A 21,277-nucleotide genomic window follows, 5' to 3' on the forward strand; every position below is an offset into this window, starting at 1 on the left:
AGGTTTTTTGTATTAACTTTTTAAAAGCCACACATCAATTTCACAACTGTAGTCCAGGCCCTCGGGGTAGTGGGTGACCCCGTCTTATCCTCATCCCCATCTCCAACCCACCAGGTCCCTATACCTGAAAAATACATTCCCTCTCCTACTAATCAGAGAAGAGGTAATACACATTTTAAGTTATATGTGTGTGTGTGTGTGTGTGTGTGTGTGTGTGTGTGTACATGTGTGCTAAATCACTTTAGTTTTGTCTGACTCTTTGCAACCCTATGGACTGTATCCCTCCAGGCTCCTCTGCCCATGGGATTCTCCAGGTAAGAATGCTGGAGTAGGTTGCCATGCCCTCCTCCAGAGGATCTTCCCGACCCAGGGATTGAACCCGTGTCTCTTATGTCTCCTGCATTGGCAGGCAGACTCTTTACCACCAGAGCCACCTGGAAAGCCTATATGCATAAAGCTGGAAGATGCAAAGATACTGAAATTCACACACACACAAACACAATATATATATATATACCTTCACATCTTCCAACTTTGGATCTCTATTTATTCAATGTAAAGTTAAAGGGGTTTGATTCAATGGTCTTTAACGTGTATGACTGATTGATTGACAAAGTGTTACAGATTCCACAGAGCTTCCTAACTGCTTCATTAAGGGCATTCTTTATGATTGTTGGAGGGCAGGGACTAGCCTTTAGAAAGGGTGTCTTACAGAATCTGTCTCATAAATATTTATTTGAATTAAAAGCAAATGTCTAGAGTCTTCTTTACTTTGAGAGGTTCAAATAGATCCTCTTTCCCCCCTCTCGCCTCCCCAGTTAGCAGACATCCTGCTGTGACTGCAGCCTCCTGTCCCCGGGCCTGGGTCACAGCTTGCCGAGACTCTCTCAGCTTTCCGGAGGGGGCTGCGGACGCTGGGGGGTGACAGATGGCTCCGTAGCAGCAACAGTTTGGGAAGGAGTCACCGAAGGGAATCTGAGAAGACATGTGTCAGGTCTTCTTAAGAGGTAGAAGAAAAGACCAAAGGGGATGTAAATATCAGGTGTTGTTTCATTTTGGCAAATTTGTTGTTTCGGCACATTTGGATCAAGGAAACACAAAATCCAAAGCTTCTTCCTTGTGTGAAGACTTAAATTTTCCACTTTCTCTACCATCTTCAGAATTTTCCAATTGCTCTGTCCCTGCCGTCTCTTCCTGGTGAGACTCTTTCTGTACCTTCAGACAGGTACTTTTTTTCTGATTCACCAGGTTCTGGGGAGGGGTCAACACCTCTCTCTGGCCCAGGGTTAGGGCCCTAACCTGACACCTGAGTTGTGAGCCTCGAGTTCTAGAACACTTAACTTTCAGGGCTGGTATGAGGCTAAGGAGCCACTGAGATTTAAACACCTGGGCCAAGGCCCTGGAGTGGCAGGAATGACCAGGGTATGGATAGGACAGGGGTCCACTATGATTTTATTTCCAGTTTATCTTTGTGCAAGTGATTAAATCTCAGGACATAATCACCAGGCTGTTCACTCAAGTGCAGCCTTGGGGAGAGCCCCTCCCTCTGGGGCCATTACTTCTGGAAATCCTCAACTTTCTAAACCTATTACACCAGCACCTCAGTCGGGATTAGACCGGGTGTCCATCTAGTGGCAGCAAAGAACAGTAGCTTGGGAGAGCTGTCTCCCTTCATCCTCTCTAAGATGCTGGGAGACAACAGGAAGGAGTGACCTCGGGAGACCAGTCAGCCATCTCACCCGCACTAGACTGAGGCCAGTTTCATAACACTTCCTTCGGGCACTTTCTTTCAAGGGACCAATCATATTACTTATGTGAAAGGCTATCACTGAGTGCTTTACAGTTTATGAAAATGTTTTACAAAAGCTACAACTTTTATCACGTATAATGCTATAGTAGATGGTCATGAGAGATGTTTAATATTAAAATGTAAGTTATACTAATAGGATTTATACAATTAAGGATATTAACTTAAAAGAGGGCTTCCCAGGTGGCGCTAATGGTAAACAACACTCCTACCAATGCAGGAGACTTAAGAGACAAGAGTTGGATCCCTGGGTCGGGAGATCCCCTGGAGGAGGAAATGGCAATCCACTCCAGTATTCTGAAGATGATTTAAGGTGATTCTGACCATTTCCTAGATGCGAAATCTGAGGTACAACATGAACAATGACCACAGAAGAAATCAGGGTCAAAATGAAATCAGACTCATCACACTGGTTTTCAATAATTCTAATACACACAGCTGGCTCTCTGTATCTTAGGGTTCTGATCCATGGATCCAAACAACTGCAGATCAAAGATATTCCAAAAAATTCCAGAAAGTTCCCCAAAACAAAACTTGAGTTTACTCCACACTAGCAACTATTTCTGCAGCATTTACATAGCAAAGGCTTCCCAGGTGGTGCTAGTAGTAAAGAACCCACCTGCCAATGCAATAGATGTAAGAGGCTCAGGTTCAATCCCTGGGTTGGGAAGATCCCCTGCAGAAGGAAGTGGCAACCCACTCCAGTACTCTTGCCTGGAGGATTCCATGGACAGTTGGCAGGCTACATACAGTCCATGGGCTTGCACAGAGTTGGACATGACTGAAGTGACTTAGCATGCATACAGGTATGATAAGTAGTCTAGTGAAACTGGATTCGCTCAGTCGTGTCTGACTCTGTGGTCCCATGGACTGTAGCCTACCAGGCTCCTCCTCCATGGGATTTTCCAGCCAAGAGTACTGGAGTGGGTTGCCATAAGTAGTCTAGAGATGATTTAAATTATATGGGAGGATGGGTGTAAGTTATATGCAAATACTATGCCACTTTATATAAGGGACTTGAGCATCTGTGGATTTTGGTATCCAGAGGGGTCTGACAACCAATTCCTTGTGGATACAGAGGGATGACTACTCACATATCAAACAATGGTATTAGATAGAATGGCACTTCTTTCTTGAACAAAGCCTGAGCCTGAAGTGAGAATTCAGTTATCCTTTGAACTCAGAGCAGTAGAAATAGGACATTTCGCCCACATTTCCCCACTCTCTTCACCAAGGGTGTTCAGTGGGGTTTAAAAGACAAATTATTCCAAGTCTTAAGGGAGGTTAGGGGGGAAAGAAACCATATCACTGGGAAAACTGTGGGGTGCTTTACACTTGTCATTCAAAGTTTAAACCTAACAATAATTTTAAGAGAGAATATAGTGAAAGAGCCCAAATTGGAGAGAGACTGAAAAATTTTCTGATGTGAATCGTCATATATTGGAAGAAGTGCTAAGTGGCGCTTATGCAATTTCCTGCCTAAATACTTTAAATCCTCAAGGGGCAGATGAAACATGTTTAGTGATTATTTGTTCAAAATAGTTGATGTGTCTACTCAAAACACAACAACTGTCTGGTATAGTGATAATCATCCTCATTTTATACAGGAGTCAAGTGAATACTAGAGATTTAAAGCTAAAATGTCACTCTAGTTCACACAGCTGGTAGTTGACTCTAACGTTCTTTCTCTTTTTATTATGCAGCAGGTACGCCTTGTTTTATTGCACTTCCTTCTATTGTACTTTGTAAACACTGCAATTTTTACAGATTGAAGATTTGTGGCAGCCCTGAATGGGGCAGGTCTAATGGAGCTGTTTTCCCAGCAGCGTTTGTTCACTTCATGTCTCTGTGTCACATTTAGATAATTCTTGAAATATTTCAAACTTTCCCATTATTGTTATACTTGCTGTTGGTGATCTGTGATCAGTGATCTTTGATGTTACTACTGTAATTGCTCTGGGGCACCAGGAACTGCACCCATATAAGATGGTGAACTTGCTTGCTGATGTGACAACCAAGGATTTAGAATAAACCATAAACTTAATTGATAAAGCAGTGACAGGGTTTGAGAAGATTGACTCCCAAATTGAAAGAAATTCTACTGTGGGTATGAAACTATCAAATAGTACCTACTACAGAGAAACCATTCGTGAAAGGGACAGTCGATTGATGTGGTGGAATTCATTGCTGTCTTATTGTAAGCAGCTGCCATAGTCTCCCCAACCTTCAGCAACCACCACCCTGATCAGTCAGCAGGCATCAACATCAAGACAAAACCCTCCACCAGTAAAAGAATTATGAGTTGCTGGAGGTTCAGATAGCGTTAGCATTTTTTTGTTGTTGTTAGCAATATTTTAAAATTTAGGTACGTATGCTGATTTTTGGATAAAATGCTATTGCATACTTAATTGACTATGCTATAGTGTACAAGTAACTTTTATATGCACAGGAAAACCAAAAAATTTATGTGACTCACTTTATTGTGATATTCAGTTTATATTGTGGTGGTCTGGAACCAAGCCTGCAACATCCGTGAGGTCTGTCTGTGTGTGGATGTCACACACCTAGACTTCTGCTGTCCCATACATTAGCCACTGGCCACATGCAGATATTTAAATTAATCAAAATAAAGTAAAATAAAATTTCTGTTTCTCAGTCACATAAGCGATATTCCAAATGTTCAACAGTCCCATGTTGCCAGGGGCTATCCTACAGGACAGAGCAGACATAGAACATCTCCACTGATGCAGGGAGTTGTAGACAGAATAAGATCCTGTCTAGGTGAGAAACGGTACCATGAAGTGAAGGAGGGCACAGGCTCTAAGAACCCACAGATTTGGGCTTGAAACCGTTTCTCCACTGTTAATTTCATAATCTTGAGTAAGTCACTTATCTTCTTTAAGCTTCAATTCATTGGTTTGAAGCATGAGAACAAGAAAAGATTTCCTCTCAATAGATGATTACGAGTCAAATGGCAGAATCTCAGAAAACTGGCAAGCATGTGGCAAAAGTTAGCTCTTATTACACACATTCAAGTTTTAAGAAAATAACTAGGTTTTGTTAGAAAGAAGCATAAAACTGGTTTGATTTACCGGAGTTGTAAAATAAGCCAGGTTGGTGTGGGAGCTTCCCTAAAAGGCATATAGGAAAAATGTGACATTCTGCGCAGACCTGAGCAAACTGACTGCATTTAGCCTGAAGAACGTTAGTAAAGTCAACTTAAAGATTTACCTATTTCGTTTTTTATTACTAATTTTTATTGGAGTATAGTCGCTTTAGAAGGTTGTGAGATTTTATAGTCTAATATTACTTTAATTTAGCAACATTCATTCATTTTGCAGGTAAACATATGAGGTTCCTGTCAAAAAGAATTGATATCCCAGTTGCTCCCATTTTGTTGTAGGAAGGGATTAGAAAATAGGAAGACCTGTAGGTCTGGACTGGGACTAGACAAAGAGGAGCAGGACCCAAGAAAAAGCTGCTTGTTGCCTAGTTGTCATGTTTTATTCCAAAGCATCATTTCTCTTCGTGACCACCATCATCTGGAGGCGTTGGGGTAGGGGAAGGGCATGTTGAAAGATTTTTACACAACTAGGGACTGGGCCCTGGGGGCTAGACGAGGTTCTGATTCCAGTTCTGTCCATGAACTGCTTGTTTGAACTTTGGAAAACTGCTTGTTAACTTTTCAGAAATTAGGTTTCTTTTTTGGAAGGTGAAGGGAAACTTGGGCTAAGTTGATCCTGAATTTCTTCCTAAAGGTAACACTTCAGATTTAGCGGGGACATCTCATTCAAGGTTTTCTGAGCATAAAGTCAGTGTAGAAGCGGTGCTATTGTGGGGACATGCTGCCACCTCGTGGTACCTTGGATGGTTTGCATGCACTCCTTTGGAAAATGTCCGATTTGATACTGAATTTTAATACTGGTTTCTATTAAAGGAACACAGATATTTGCTTACTATTTGGATGTTTTAGGATGAAATACTTGATACTTGAGCTTGTTTCTAGTGACTTTAAGTAATCTGGCACCATGTCTATACACATTTTTTTTGATGAAAAAGTTGAATGCATTTCATGAACTTCTGAGATTTAAGTCAGTTATTTCTTAAACTTAGAATACAAGGTATTTATGTCATCCACACAAGCCAAATTTTTTCTTAGTAGTTTTTAGAATATGCATTTCTCAGTACCATGCACACATGCCCCTTTATATATAGACATTTTCTAGAACAGTATCTTACTACTAGTGAACATCCTCATCAGTCTATTGCAGGAACAACAACAGACTAAGTATGTACCTCCATTCTCTGGAGTGGAGCTACCCGCTCCAGTATTCCTGGGCTTTCTTAATAGCTCAGTTGGTAAGGAATCCACCTGCAATGCAGGACACCCCGGTTCGATTCCTGGTTTGGGAAGATCCCCTGGAGAAGGGAAAGGCTACCCACTCCAGCGTTCTGGCCTGGAGAACTCTCTTTGGGCCACAAAGAGTCGGGCATGAATGAGCGACTTTCACTTCACTTCACATATTAGTGTGCTTAGCATGTACCTAGTGTCTTTTGTGTTGTCATTCGTCTAGGTACTTAACAAACATTGCTTTAAAAATACAGGTACTAAAGTATAGATCTAAGTACTTTAGAAATATATTTTGAAATGTATTTCCTTGTATCACTTTTACCTTGTGCCTCTCTTCTTCAAAGTCTAATCAAGCTGAAGTGGGGCTCTGGAGAAGATGGAATGGTGTAGATGCTTCTTCAAGTCTTGGTCTTGATCTTTGGACCTTCAATCCCCATTCAGAGTAAAAGACACCTCAGATGTCTTACTCTGTACAGAAGTCACTATGTCTTACAAAAACCCCTGCATCTTGAGCAAAATGTCTGTTTTTATTAAATGGCAGTTGGTAGACATGTGTGGGGAGATTTTTGAGTTTGGAAGAGCTACTGGCCACTTAAGGGTTCATCCAAGCACGTGGTGAAATTATTCCTTCAAACTATAACCCAAAGAGAGATGTAAGAGGTATTGGGTGTGAGATTAGGTCAGCAGGTAGAACCTGGAATTGGCTGATGTCACCTTATTCTGACTGGTATCACACGTGGAATGGGGGTAGGGAGAAAGAAAAACTGAGTTCACATGCCAGTCAGGCACCAGGGAGTCAGGACAAAGCCTAAGCCTGCGCTCGTTACTATTGCGAGTCAACCTCTTCTTATCTCTGTTTCAATGCTTAAGACAACTAAAACCCTTCAACGGTATGCAAAGTACTGAAAGCAGTATAATACATGGACATCCAGGAACAACCTCAATTTAGCAAATAGAACGTTTCCCATGTTTTGCTTCAAAGCTGTTTTTAAAATTAAACAATGAAGTGACACTTACCATCACTAAAATCTTAAACTTCTGTTATTTTATGCTCTCTCTCATGCATAGATTTTTATGTCTGCTATTTATGTTTAGATCTATAGGTAACACATACTGTATTTAGTATAATTAATGAAAGTTTATGAAAATTATGCCCTTTCTTATATGATTTAACTTCTTTTCATTATTTAGTGTTATGCTGCCAAGAGGTACATATCCTGATATATATACACATATGTATACATATCCTGTTCATTCATTTAGAAAATTTATAGCATATAGATCAATAAATTACCCATCTAATATCATATTGATTAGAGGTTTGTTTATTTTTTTCATTAAAAATGAAAATATGTGGATGTCTGCTATGCACATGTCTAAAGGTTTATCACCCTGCTTATTTAACTTATATGCAGACTACATCGTGAGAAACGCTGGGTTGGAGGAAGCACAAGCTGGAATTAAGATTGCTAGGAGAAATATCAATAACCTCAGGTATGCAGGTGACACCACCCTTATGGCAGAAAGTGAAGAAGAACTAAAGAGCCTCTTGATGAAAATGAAAGAGGAGAGTGAAAAAGTTGGCTTAAAGCTCAACATTCAGAAAACTAAGATCATGGCATCTGGTCCCATCACTTCATGGCAAATAGATGGGGAGACAGTGGAAACAGTGGCTGACTTTATATTTCTGGGCTCCAAAATCACTGCAGATGGTGATTGCAGCCATGAAATTAAAAGATGCTTACTCCTTGGAAGGAAAGTTATGACCAACCTAGATAGCATGTTGAAAAGCAGAGACGTTACTTTGCCAGCAAAGGTCCATCTAGTCAAGGCTGTGGTTTTTACTGTGGTCATGTGTGGATGTGAGATTTGGACTATAAAGAAAGCTGAGTGCAGAAGAATTGATGCTTTTGAACTGTGGTGTTGGAGAAGACTCTTGAGAATCCCTTGGACTGCAAGGAGATCCAACCAGTCCATCCTAGAGGAAATCAGTCCTGGGTGTTCATTGGAAGGACTGATGCTGAAGCTGAAACTCCAATACTTTGGCCACCTGATGCAAAGAGCTGACTCAGTTGAAAAGACCCTGATCCTGGGAAAGATTGAGGCAGGAGGAGAAGGGGACGACAGTGGGTGTGATGGCTGGATGGCATCACCGACTCAATGGCCATGGGTTTGCGTGGACTCCGGGAGTTGGTGATGGACAGGGAGGCCTGGCATGCTGTGGTTCATGGGGTTGCAAAGAGTCATATGACTGAGCGATTGAACTGAACTGAACTGAAAGGCTTATTTGGAGTGTACGCCTAGAAATGGAATTGCTGGATCCTGTGATATATAAATATTTTCTACTTTGATACATGTTTATAAATTACTTTCTGAATAGGTTTTGCCAGTTTACACTTCAGGTATAAAAATGTCCATTTTTCTTTTCCCTCATTTGTCAGTTTGAAGAGTGTGAAAAATAAGGATTTTAACATTTACATGATTATTAGTGATTTTAAGAGCAATTTAAAAATTTTATTTGTTTCCTCTTATATGAATTTATCATTAGTCTATTTATTTAGTTGTTCTTTTAAAAAATAATTTTCTTATAAATTTGTATGAAATAATTATGTGTTGAATAGTGACTCTTTGGAGGTTGTATTTTGCTCCAGCCTTTGGGTTGTTTTGTAAATATTGTTTGTGGTCTATTTTGTCATACAGATTAAAAAAAATTAAATACAGTCAAATTTGATAACTCATCATTGTCTTCCAGATAGAAACCTAATTCTGATTTTGAAAGCCCATTTACTCAGTAAAGAACTCATAGCTGTAGATTTCTAAACTAACAATCAAATTCATGTTTCTTCCTGGTTGGGCTTCAAGGAGATCCTCTTAACATGTAGGTATCTCTAAGTCTTTTTTTTTTTAACTAAGAAGAATTTGGCTTATGGCTCACGTAGTGGGGGAGAGAAAGGAGGTGTGTGTGCAGACTTGCCCCGATGAGACTAGGACACGGAGCCCTTAATAGGTAGTTCACTTGTCTAGAATCCAGATCAGTGTTCCATGTTCATCAGTTAGGAACTGCCTACCACACTCCTTTGAAAATTGTTTTTAATTTTCCTTATTGAAGTATAGTTGATGTATGTGTGTGCTTAGTCATTCAGTTGTGTCCAACACTTTGCCACCCCATGAACTATAGTACCTCTGTCCATGAGATTTCCTAGGCAAGAATACTGGAGTGGGTTGCCATTTCCTTCTCCAGGGGATCATCCCTATCCAGAGAATGACTCTGGGTCTCCTGCATTGCAGGTAGATTCTTTATTGTCTGAGCCACCATACTTAATGTATAATATTAAATTATAGGTGTACAGTATCAGTTCAGTTCAGTTGCTCAGTCATACGACTCTTTGCAACGCCATGGACAGCAGTGCGCCAGGCCTCCCTGTCCATCACCAACTCCCGGAGTCCACGGAAGCGCATGTCCATTGAGTCAGTGATGCCATCCAGCCATCTCATCCTCTGTTGTCCCCTTCTCCTCCTGTCACAAATCTTTCCCAGCATCAGGGTCTTTTCAACTGAATCAGCTCTTCGCATCAGGTGGCCAAAGTACTGGAGTTTCAGCTTTAGCATCAGTCCTTCCAATGAACACCCAGGGCTGGCCTCCTTTAGAATGGACTGGTTGGATCTCCTTGCAGTACAAGGGACCCTCAAGAGTCTTCTCCAACACCACAGTTCAAAAGCATCAATTCTTCTGCACTCAGCTTTCTTTATAGTCCAAATCTCACATCCATACATGACTACTGGGAAAACTATAGCCTTGACTAGATGGACCTTTGCTGGCAAAGTAACGTGTCTGCTTTTTAATATGCTATCTAGGCTGGTCATAACTTTCCTTTCAAGGAGTAAGCATCTTTTAATTTCATGGCTGCAATCACCATCCGTAGTGATTTTGGAGCCCAGAAAAATAAAGTCAGCCACTGTTTCCACTGTCTCTCCATCTATTTGCCATGAAGTGATGGGACTGGATGCCATGATCTTAGTTTTCTGAATGTTGAGCTTAAAGCCAACTTTTTCACTCTCCTCTTTCACTTTCATCAAGAGGCTCTTTAGTTCTTCTTCACTTTCTGCCATAACGGTGGTATCATCTGCATATCTGAGCTTATTGATATTTCTCCTAGCAGTCTTGATTTCAGCTTGTGCTTCCTCCAGCCCAGAGTTTCTCATGATGTAGTTTGCATATGAGTTAAATAAGCAGGGTGACACTATATAACCTTGACGTACTCCTTTTCCTATTTGGAACCAATCTGTTGTTCCATGTCCAGTTCTAACTGTTGATTCCTGACTTGCATACAGATTTCTCAAGAGGCAGGTCAGGTGGTCTGGTATTCCCATCTCTTTCAGAATTTTCCATAGTTTATTGTGATCCACACAATCAAAGGTTTTGGCATAGTCAATAAAGCAGAAATAGATGTTTTTCTGGAACTCTCTTGCTTTTTCGATGATCCAGTGGATGTTGGCAATTTGATCTCTGGTTCCTCTGCCTTTTCTTTTTTTTTTTCCCGTTTATTTTTATTAGTTGGAGGCTAATTACTTTACATCATTGCAGTGGTTTTTGTCATACATTGAAATGAATTAGCCATGGATTTACATGTATTCCCCATCCCGGTCCCCCCTCCCACCTCCCTCTCCACCCGATCCCTCTGGGTCTTCCCAGTACACTAGGCCCGAGCACTTGTCTCATGCAGCCAACCTGGGTTGGCGATCTGTTTCACCCTAGATAATATACATGTTTTGATGCTGTTCTCTTGAAACATCCCACCCTCGCCTTCTCCCAGAGTCCACAAGTCTGTTCTATACATCTGAGTCTTTTTTCTGTTTTGCATATAGGGTTATCATTACCATCTTTCTAAATTCCATATATATGTGTTAGTATACTGTAATGGTCTTTATCTTTCTGGCTACTTCGCTCTGTATAATGGGCTCCAGTTTTATCCATCTCATTAAAACTGATTCAAATGAATTCTTTTTAATGGCTGAGTAATATTCTCCTCTGCCTTTTCTAAAACCAGTTTGAACATCTGGAAGTTCATGGTTCACATATTGCTGAAGCCTGGCTTGGAGAATTTTGAGCATTACTTTACTAGCATGTGAGATGAGTGCAATTGAGCAGTAGTTTGAGCATTCTTTGGCATTACCTTTCTTTGGGATTGGAATGAAAACTGACCTTTTCCAGTCCTGTGGCCACTGCTGAGTTTTCCAAATTTGCTGGCATGTTGAGTGCAGCACTTTCACAGCATCAACCTATAGGATCTGAAATAGCTCAACTGGAATTCCATCACCTCCGCCAGCTTTGTTTATAGTTATGCTTCCTAAGGCCCACTTAACTTCACATTCCAGGATGTCTGGCTCTAGGTGACTGGTCACACCATCGTGATGATCTGGGTCGTGAAGATCTTTTTGGTATAGTTCTTCTGTGTATTCTTGCTACCTCTTCTTAGTATCTTCAGCCTCTGTTAGGTCCATACCATTTCTGTCCTTTATTGAGCCCCATCTTTGCATGAAATGTTCCCTTGGTATCTCTAATTTTCTTGAAGAGATCTCTAATCTTTCCCATTCTATTGTTTTCCTCTATTTCTTTGCATTGATCACTGAGGAAGGTTTTCTTATCTCTTTTTCTATTCTTTGGAAATCTGTATTCAAATGGGTATATCTTTCCTTTTCTCCTTTGCTTTTTGCTTCCCTTCTTTTCACAGCTATTTGTAAGGCCTCATCAGACAGCCATTTTCTTTTTCTTGGGGATGGTCTTGCTCCCTGTCTCCTGTACAATGTCACAAACCTCTATCCATAGTTCATTAGGCACTCTGTCTATCCGTATAGTGATTCACAATTTTTAGAGGTTATACTCCATTTATAGTTATTATAAAGTAGTTGCTACATTCCTTTGTTGTGTGATACATCCTTACAGCTTATTTTATATTTAATAGCTTTAAAAGTAAACAGGGGAGCATTCTGAGTAGGCTTGATATGTAAAATGTAAATGTTGCACATGCACATGTATTAGTGTATGTGTGTGTGTGTGTGTGCGCGCGTGTGTGTACTATTTCAGGTGTTGTATGGATTCCCCCAATTTATGCTGCTCTCTCTTATTAGCAGGAGAGTTTACCCTTTTGGCAACCTCACAGATTGATTCTAGTTTCGACTTTGTTAGCACTTTAGTTATCTCCAAGCAGTCTTGTTTTTGTTAGATTATAGGCTCAAATCACTCTTTCCCATCTTTTTTTCCCAGTAATGTCAAATGTACTGAATTGAATAAGATGCATTTAGCAGCAAGTAACTAAAGACTCACTGAAAATAGAGGTCCACTATTTCACATCGCAGGGTTTCTGGAGACACCTTGACTGCAGGGGTGGGTCACTGGCATGAGGGCTTCATCAAAGACACAAGCTCCTCTCTGCTTTCTGCTCTGCCATCCTCAACAGGTCAGTAATACCAGTTATGGTCACATCATGGCTGCAACAATTCCAGGTATCAATTCATAATTTTTGTCTAAAGGAAGAAATTTTTAATTTTCTCTCTTATAGGTCTTTAAAAAACAAGATGTTTATTATAAAAATTTCAAAATATACAGACTATAATAAAAGAGAAAAATAGGAAAATCCACTTATATGTACTCATTACTTTAATGCAATATTTTGCATTATTTTATCATGCAGGATGAGAAGCACAGTTATACTTCATTCCTTATACTAAAAAGACTTCTCCAAAAATGGAGTGTTGTTACCTTACCAATTCATTATGTGCTTTAACAGGTTACTGATAATTCATTATGTCATTTAATATTCTTCTAAAAGTAAAAATCCCTGACTTCCCAAAATGCGTATTTTGTGACTGGCTTGTTAAAATCAAGAGTCAATCAAGGAACACTCACTGCATTTGATGGTATGTCAGTTTGTTTTTAATCTCAAACAGTTGAATACTTTCATGATATGATTTGTTATAGGAGCCAGGCTCATTTTTTTTGTGAAATGACCCATTCTGGATTTGTCTAATTGTTTCATTATGGTGATGGTGAACTATTTTTTTAAAAAAAAAAGAAAGGTGAACTGCAAACCTTTTCAAAAATGGAACTGCTCAAAGACTTTATCACCAGTAGATCCATCCTACAAGACATGTTAAAGGAAATCTTTTTGACAAAAGGCAAATGATGCCAGGTAGGAATCTGGGTTTACATAGAAGAATAAGGAACCCACCTGGAATAACAATAATAAGAATTTTCTTATTACTTAAATATCTTAAAACAACTTTTTGTTTTATATTGGATTATAGCTGATTAATAGTGATGTGATGGCTTCAGGTGCTCAGCAGAGCTGCTCAGCCATATATATCCATTCTCCCCAGACCCCCCTCCCTCGAGGTCCTTGTTGATGACCCATTTTAAACATAGCAGTGTGTACATGTTCGTTTCAAGCTCCCTAACTCTCCCTTCTCTCCACCCTTCCTCCTGGTAACCGTAAGTTCATTGTCTAAGTCTGTGAGTCTGTTTCTGTTTTGTAAATAAGTTCATTTGCATCATTTCCTTTTAGATTCCACATATAATGGATATTGTATGATATTTCTCCTTCTGTTTGTTTCACTTCACTCAGTATGACAACCTCTAGGTCCATCTGTCTTGCTGCAAATGGCATTATTTCATTCTTTTCAGTAGGTGAGTAATGTTCTATTGTATACATGTATCACGTCTTTATCCGTTCATCTGCTGATGCACATTTAGGTTGCGTCCCTGTCCTGGCTATCCTCAACCAGCCAGCACCAAGACTGCATAGCCAAGATCAGCAAGAGTTGCCTGGTTGATGACCCCGGTCTTGGGAGGTTATATGACACTGATGTTTTATGATTGGTCTCCATAGATTTTGCAGTAGCTAGCCTGTAAATAGGCTAAGGAACATTTCATTTCATCATTTTATCTTGAGCATTATATTCTCAGTCTTTGATAACTGAATTTCAGTATACAATATACTAAGAATGGCTACAGTTCTACATGTTCATTTCCTTCAAGTCATTACTGTTTTCATTACTTGTGTTTCAATGTAACAGGCACATTCTGATATCTGGACCCTCAAACCTGTGGTCCAGTTAGAACCATGTTCTCAGCCTACCAGAGGTGACAAAGCCTTGACAAAATGATTGTCACTTATTTTCAAATAGATTTGCTTGGTAGTTGACTTTTGTTTATTCATTTAAATTATGAATGCACTGATAAAATGGTCTATAATATGTTTTATGGTATAATATGAAAAATAGAAACCATCCAGCAGAGAGTAAGATCTTAGGAGAGGATAGGGAAATGAACTTAGAGAATGGGCTTCCCTGGTAGCTCAGTGGTAAAGGATCCACCTGTTAATGCAGGAGACACAGGAGACATGGGTTCGATCCTTAAATTTGGAAGATTCCCTGGAGAAGGAAATTGAAACCCACTCCAATATTCTTGCCTGGAAAATTCCATAGACAGAGGAGCCTGGTGGGCTACAGTCCATCAGGTCGCAAAGAGTCAGACACCACTGAGCATGCACTCAGAGCAGAGAGAGAGAGCCTAAAGAATATAAGACTATTAGCTGCCATGTAACAGCATCAATAGATAAATTCAGTGTGATTGTAGGAGGGAGAAAAAACTGAGGAATGAAAATTATGTGAGATAATATATTTCAACTTTAAGACAAACTTTTCTAATAAGAAATTGTTTCCCAAAAGACCTAGAGATGGTTCAGGGTGAGTCGGAAGAGTAGATAATATTCTTTCTTTTGTTTCTTTCCTATATGGCCCTCGTGGGATGGACTTGGAACTTGGCACTGTTATCACCCCATAATTGACTTTATTTTTAGCCTATCTCAGAGGGACCTTTTCATGCAGTTCATGCTGCAATTATTTGAAATAGTTACAACAGAGATGACTAAGGCTACCAGGTGGCCTCCTGCTCTATTCCCCCAGGTCACTGGGGACTACTCCTCCTCACTGGTGATATTATCTTTGCTGTACTTAAATTCCATTTGGCTTTCATCGTTCTCATTCTAAGACCTGTAAGATATGTCCTCATGTGCATGGCCATGCAATGTAATTCTTCAGGTTCAGGTGCATTTTCTTTTCAGTTTCCGTAAAGAAATGGTCACAGGGTTAGAGTCCTCGCCAGGTCATCTCTGTCATCCTCTAGAAAGAGATGAGAGGTATATAGCTATAGGGGATTTTCAGGCAAAAACACAACAAAGGAAATGAAAAGGCTATTCTTCATTGAAAAATGGGATATTAATCTCTGAGCAGAGGCCAAAACCAAATAAAATTATATATTTCAAAACAAGAATTTATATCTCATGTAAAATTTTAATTCTTAAAATATGCTGAATTTTGACAATGTCTTTAATTTCCCTTCTCTGGTTTTACACTCCTTTTTCCATTTCTAGGATTAAACACAATAACTTTTGTATCCTTGCTTCTACCATTAGGAAATTGCTCCACCAAAGTAAGGTGAGAAATATTCAGGTAAGAGATAAGATAATGCCAAATTTGTACAGAAATTTTTAGGAGCTGTCAATTTTTCCAGTAGCATGTCCGAGGTTTGTCCACTTTGAGAAGCTGAAGATGCTTTCATTTTGGATGAAGGTTTTGGATAACCAAATAACTCTCTTGCTATCCTACTTTAAACTCTCACAAACTGTTTAGCTATTGACCTGTTTTAATCTCTAATGCCTACTTGTGGAATTTAAAAGTACTCTTTTTGGGCTTCCCGAGTGGCTCAGTGGTAAAGAATCTGCCTGCCACCGTAGGAGACACAGGAGACAAGGGTTTAATTCCTGGGTTGGGAAGATCCTCTGGAGAAGGATATGGCAACCTACTCCAGGATTCTCACCTGAGAAATCCCATGAACAGTGGAGACTGGAGAGTGCTACAGTCCGTGGGGTCACAAAAGAATCAGATACAAGTTAGTGACTATACAGCCACAAAATTGCTCTTCAATTCGATCCTTCTGCTGTAAAATGGAAGCATTAAAGTGAATTTGAAATTACAGAGAGCAAATATTATTTATTTCTCAAAATCTTCAGATATGTTAGACTTGCTCTATAAATCAAATGAGGAACTAAACAGGTATAAAGAGAAAATGCTTTATGTGTGAAAGTCAAGTGCGTTATAATGGAAAGAGGACTGGAATTGGAGAATCACAGTAGAAAACTATGAGTTAGGCAGCTCAAATGTTGTGTGCTGATGGGCAATTACAATATACCTCAGAGTCAATTCCTACAAAAGGATGTGGCAAATCATACATAACACAACAGAATCTTATAAAGGAGATGATAATACAAATTTCAATGTCTTATACAAGAGGCAAAAGATATTTTGTGATACCAGGAAATAGGTAGAAGTCTCTATTTTAATCTTGTCTTGTACCTCTCAGCAGGTTCTTGCCATGGGTGACAGGGAAACATGCAACCACTCAGATGTAACTGACTTCATTCTTGTAGGCTTCAGGGTCCGTCCAGAGCTCCACATTCTCCTCTTCCTCCTCTTCCTGCTTGTCTATGGCCTGGTCCTTTTGGGGAACATTAGTATGATTGGCATCATTGTGACTGACTCCCAGCTGAACACACCAATGTATTTCTTCCTAGGCAATCTCTCCTTCATTGACCTCTCCTACTCCACTGTTATTGCACCTAAGGCCATGGTCAACTTCATGTCTGAGAAAAAGACTGTGTCTTTTGTAGGGTGTGCTGCCCAGTTCTTCTTTTTTGCACTCTTCATTGTAACAGAAGGGTTTGTCCTGGCGGCCATGGCCTATGACCGTTTCATTGCCATCTGCAGCCCTCTTCTTTACCATGTCCATATGTCAAGACGCCTTTGCAATCAGCTGGTGGCTGGTTCCTATTTCTGCGGTTGGGTCAGTTCCATCCTCCAAGTCAGTGCAACATTCTCACTGTCTTTCTGTGCCTCCCGAGTCATTGATCACTTCTACTGTGATTCTTACCAAATTGAGAAGATCTCCTCTTCTAATCTCTTTGTCAATAAGATGGTATCTCTTAGTTTGGCTGCCTTCATTATTTTGCCCACAATAGTTGTTATTGTAGTATCTTACATGTATATTGTAACCACAGTTTTGAAGATCCCCTCCAGTGAAGGGAGAAAGAAAGCCTTCTCCACTTGCAGCTCCCATCTTGGGGTGGTAAGCTTGCTTTATGGGACTGTCTCCTTTGTGTATCTCACACCTCCAAGCAATCCTGAACTTCGTAAAGTGGCTTCAGTAGTTTACATATTGGTTACACCCATGCTAAACCCTCTGATTTACTCTCTAAGAAACAAAGATGTCAAACAAGCTTTGAGAAAAATCTTATGGAAGAAGAAAGCTTTATCCTAATTCTACTTTCTTGTGATTTCCTCATTAATGGGCCCATCGATGGTTTCAGCCTGACTTGCTTTCAGTGTGGAGTCAAGCTTGAGTCATTTGAAGATCCTTTACATTGATCATTCCATAGATGAATTATTTTCAGTGAAGGAGTGGTAACAATTTATCATTCACTCTTCATCATTCACTCTCCCTTAAGAGCAGTGATATATCTCATGCATCAGTAAAATTCGCAGTCATCCTATAAACAGAAATATGCTCCTTACTCTTTTTAGGTAAACTTTATGGAGTGAAGGAAAAAAGAATTTAATTTTATTACTGTTATTTTTCTTTGGGCCCTATTTTTAGATAGTGGGCAGAAAAAATGCTTTGGTAGAATGCTAAGCTCAGACTAATGTTTAGAAGAAGGGTCAACCCAAGACAGGGTGATCCTGAGTTGTAAATATTTAATTATTTAATGAAATTTAACTGTGAATAAATTTATTCACAATTACTTGATTTGGGGCTCATAGTTCTTGAATAAATATCATGGTATAAGATTGCTTTTTGTCTGTGCCATCATGAGTTTATCAGAACAACTCAATAAATCGTTGGTGTTTAATTGTATCTTACTGTATCTTATTGTTTGTTATTGTTGTTTAGTCACTAAGTCATGTTAGACTCTTTTGCAACCCCATGGATTGTAGACCCACTGGGCACCTCTGTCCATAGGATTTTCCAGGCAAGAAAACTGGAGTGGGTTGCCAGTTCCTTCTCCAGGTGATCTTCCTGACCCAGGCATAGAGTTCATATCCCCTGCATTTCAGGCAGATTCTTTACCACTCTGCCACCAGGGAAGCCCATATCTTATTGTTACTTATTTTAAATAATGTTATTGATTTATTATCATGTCAAAGAGTTGGAGAAAGTTATCTTGTATCCAGTTTTCTAAAAACAGGATATACAAATTCACAAAGGTAAGACTTTAGTACTGTTGTCCTATCTAGAAGGGTTAAAAATTGCATTAGATTTAAATCATTGACCCCAGTTTACTGGATTACTCTGTTCTCGTTGGTAAATACTATTAAGTTTTGTGTCTTCAAAAAAAAAAAAAAAAAAAAAGAAAGAAAAGTAAAAATTGCTCAGTCTTGTCCAACTCTTTGTGACCCCCACGGGCTATACAGTCCATGAAATTCTCCAGGCCAGAATGCTGGAGTGGATAGCCTTTCCCTTCTCCAGGGGATCTTTCCAACACAGGGATAGAACCCAGGCGGTCTCCCGCATTGCAGGCTGATTCTTTACCAGCTGAGCCACAAGGGAAGCCCAGTTACTATTTATGTGTACACAATTTTTGTTTGCTTTGTATTTTAATTACATGTTGTATTTTTATTTTCCTAACACTTGTTTTATTGGTGCTGTACTTTTTTTTTTTTGCTCTATTTTTTTTTTCATTTATTTTTATTAGTTGGAGGCTAATTACTTTACAATATTGTAGTGGTTTTTGTTATACATTGACATGAATCAGCCATGGATTTACATGTGTTCCCCATCCCGATCCCCCCTCCCACCTCCCTCTCGACCCGATCCCTTTGGCTCTTCCCAGTGCACCAGGTCCGAGCACTTGTCTCATGCATCCAACCTGGGCTGGTGATCTGTTTCACCCTAGATAATATACATGTTTCGATGCTGTTCTCTTGAAACATCACACCCTCGCCTTCTCCCACAGAGTCCAAAAGTCTGTTCTATACATCTGTGTCTCTTTTTCTGTTTTGCATATAGGGTTATCGTTACCATCTTTCTAAATTCCATATATATATGTGTGTTAGTGTACTGTAATGGTCTTTATCTTTCTGGCTTACTTCACTCTGTATAATGGGCTCCAGTTTCATCCATCTCATTAGAACTGATTCAAATGAATTCTTTTTAATGGCTGAGTAATATTCCATGGTGTATATGTACCACAGCTTCTTTATCCATTTGTCTGCTGATGGGCATCTAGGTTGCTTCCATGTCCTGGCTATTATAAACAGTGCTGCTATGAACAGTGGGGTGCACGTGTCTCTTTCAGATCTGGTTTCCTCGGTGTGTATGCCCAGAAGTGGGATTGCTGGGTCATATGGCAGTTCTATTAAAAGCTTTTGCACAACAAAGGAAACTATAAGCAAGGTGAAAAGACAGCCCTCAGATTGGGAGAAAATAATAGCAAACGAAGCAACAGACAAAGGATTAATCTCAAAAATATACAAGTAACTCCTCCAGCTCAACTCCAGAAAAATAAATGACCCAATCAAAAAATGGGCCAAAGAACTAAACAGACATTTCTCCAAGGAAGACATACAGATGGCTAACACACATGAAAAGATGCTCAACATCACTCATTATCAGAGAAGTGCAAATTAAAACCACAATGAGGTACCATTACACGCCAGTCAGGATGGCTGCTATCCAAAAGTCTACAAGCAATAAACGCTGGAAAGGGTGTGGAGAAAAGGGAACCCTCTTACACTGTTGGTGGTGCTGTACTTTAAATGAAGCTATTTATATTTCTAAAGTAATATCTATGTTGTCATATTGTTTTAATTTTCCAATTCAGGTTGTGCTTTCAGATGCAAATTGTAAGGAATTCAATTCTCCAAATACATTTGTGTGAGTGTGCTTAGTTGTGTTGTGTCGGATTCTTTGCGACATGATGGGCTGTAGCCCACCAGTCCAAATATGTTTGAATCAACAGAAAACATTGCTGAAGAAGATGGTCAAGGTTTTGCATCTATTGCATCCCTTTAATTTATGCATTTGGTAATAAATTTGTTGATGGAAAGATGCAGATGGCAGAAGTAAGAGGATGTTGTATAAGATGAACTGTTTAATGTGTGTTTGCCTGCTTCTACAATTTCAGATTGTATCAGTAAAGTCAATCAATATTGAAAGAGCTCTGTGATTGTAGAGAGAATGCAACTAATTGTGGAGGGAATGCAACCCCTTGCAGAGATTAGAAAAGGAGGGGCCGAGTAGAGAGGGATGGCGGTTGGGAGAGCAGAGTATCCTGGTAATTCTCATACTATTAATAAAAATAGGCTTCTTCTCTAATTCTTACATATTCCAACTTAGACAATTCCTTAACCAAAGACTACATCAATATTTTTCTCAAAGGATGAAAGGTTTTTTGTACTATTCTGAATGTGGTTCTTGAATTCAAAAATTATTATTTTTTGCTCCTTACTAATATTTCTAATAAATCAATTATTTTATTATTTTCACTTCAACTACACATATCCATTTTTATTTGCTTAATTGTGTGTGTAACAGTTAGGTTTATTTTTTTTTTCAAAAACATTGAAAATTACTTTGGTAAAGTAAACAAGGGAAATTTATTAGAAGGATATGTGAAAGAGAAAAGCCAAGGAACCAGCCTTGAATTTGGGTAGGAACCAAGGAGTCCCAAGAAACAAAGAGACAAAAGGTTTAGGCATCTGCTAGCAGAAATCTGTTGCATTGAATGTCACATCTGGAACATGGAAACTCTAAGCATTTTGAAGCTTCTGTAAACTGGAAAAAAAAAATACATGCAACCTAAAAATGAGAGTTATGTTTTATTCAGTGGAAATTTTTAGGACTTAAGTCCAGGAGGCAGCATCTCAAGGAACCCTGAGAGAACTGCTCCAAAGAAGGGGGAGAGAGGAGCCAGGTTATATATAAGTTTTTCAACAAAAGGCAAGTGGTCTGAATGTCAATTTTTTTTGTAAATAAAGAAAATCAGATATCCCAAGTTAGGGAATTT

The 21,277-nt window shown here is 39.4% G+C and overlaps 1 protein-coding gene across 1 annotated transcript; it reads left to right on the forward strand.

Annotated features, from left to right (window-relative positions):
• The first annotated feature begins 16,590 nt into the window (after positions 1-16,590).
• Positions 16,591-17,532, forward strand: LOC110152540 (olfactory receptor 9K2-like). The gene has a single exon (XM_020916334.2). The coding sequence runs from the start codon at positions 16,591-16,593 to the stop codon at positions 17,530-17,532; it is 942 nt and encodes a 313-aa protein (XP_020771993.2).
• Positions 17,533-21,277: the final 3,745 nt, after the last annotated feature.

Source organism: Odocoileus virginianus, chromosome 23 (assembly GCF_023699985.2).
Source record: "Odocoileus virginianus isolate 20LAN1187 ecotype Illinois chromosome 23, Ovbor_1.2, whole genome shotgun sequence".
Taxonomy (NCBI): domain Eukaryota; kingdom Metazoa; phylum Chordata; class Mammalia; order Artiodactyla; family Cervidae; genus Odocoileus; species Odocoileus virginianus.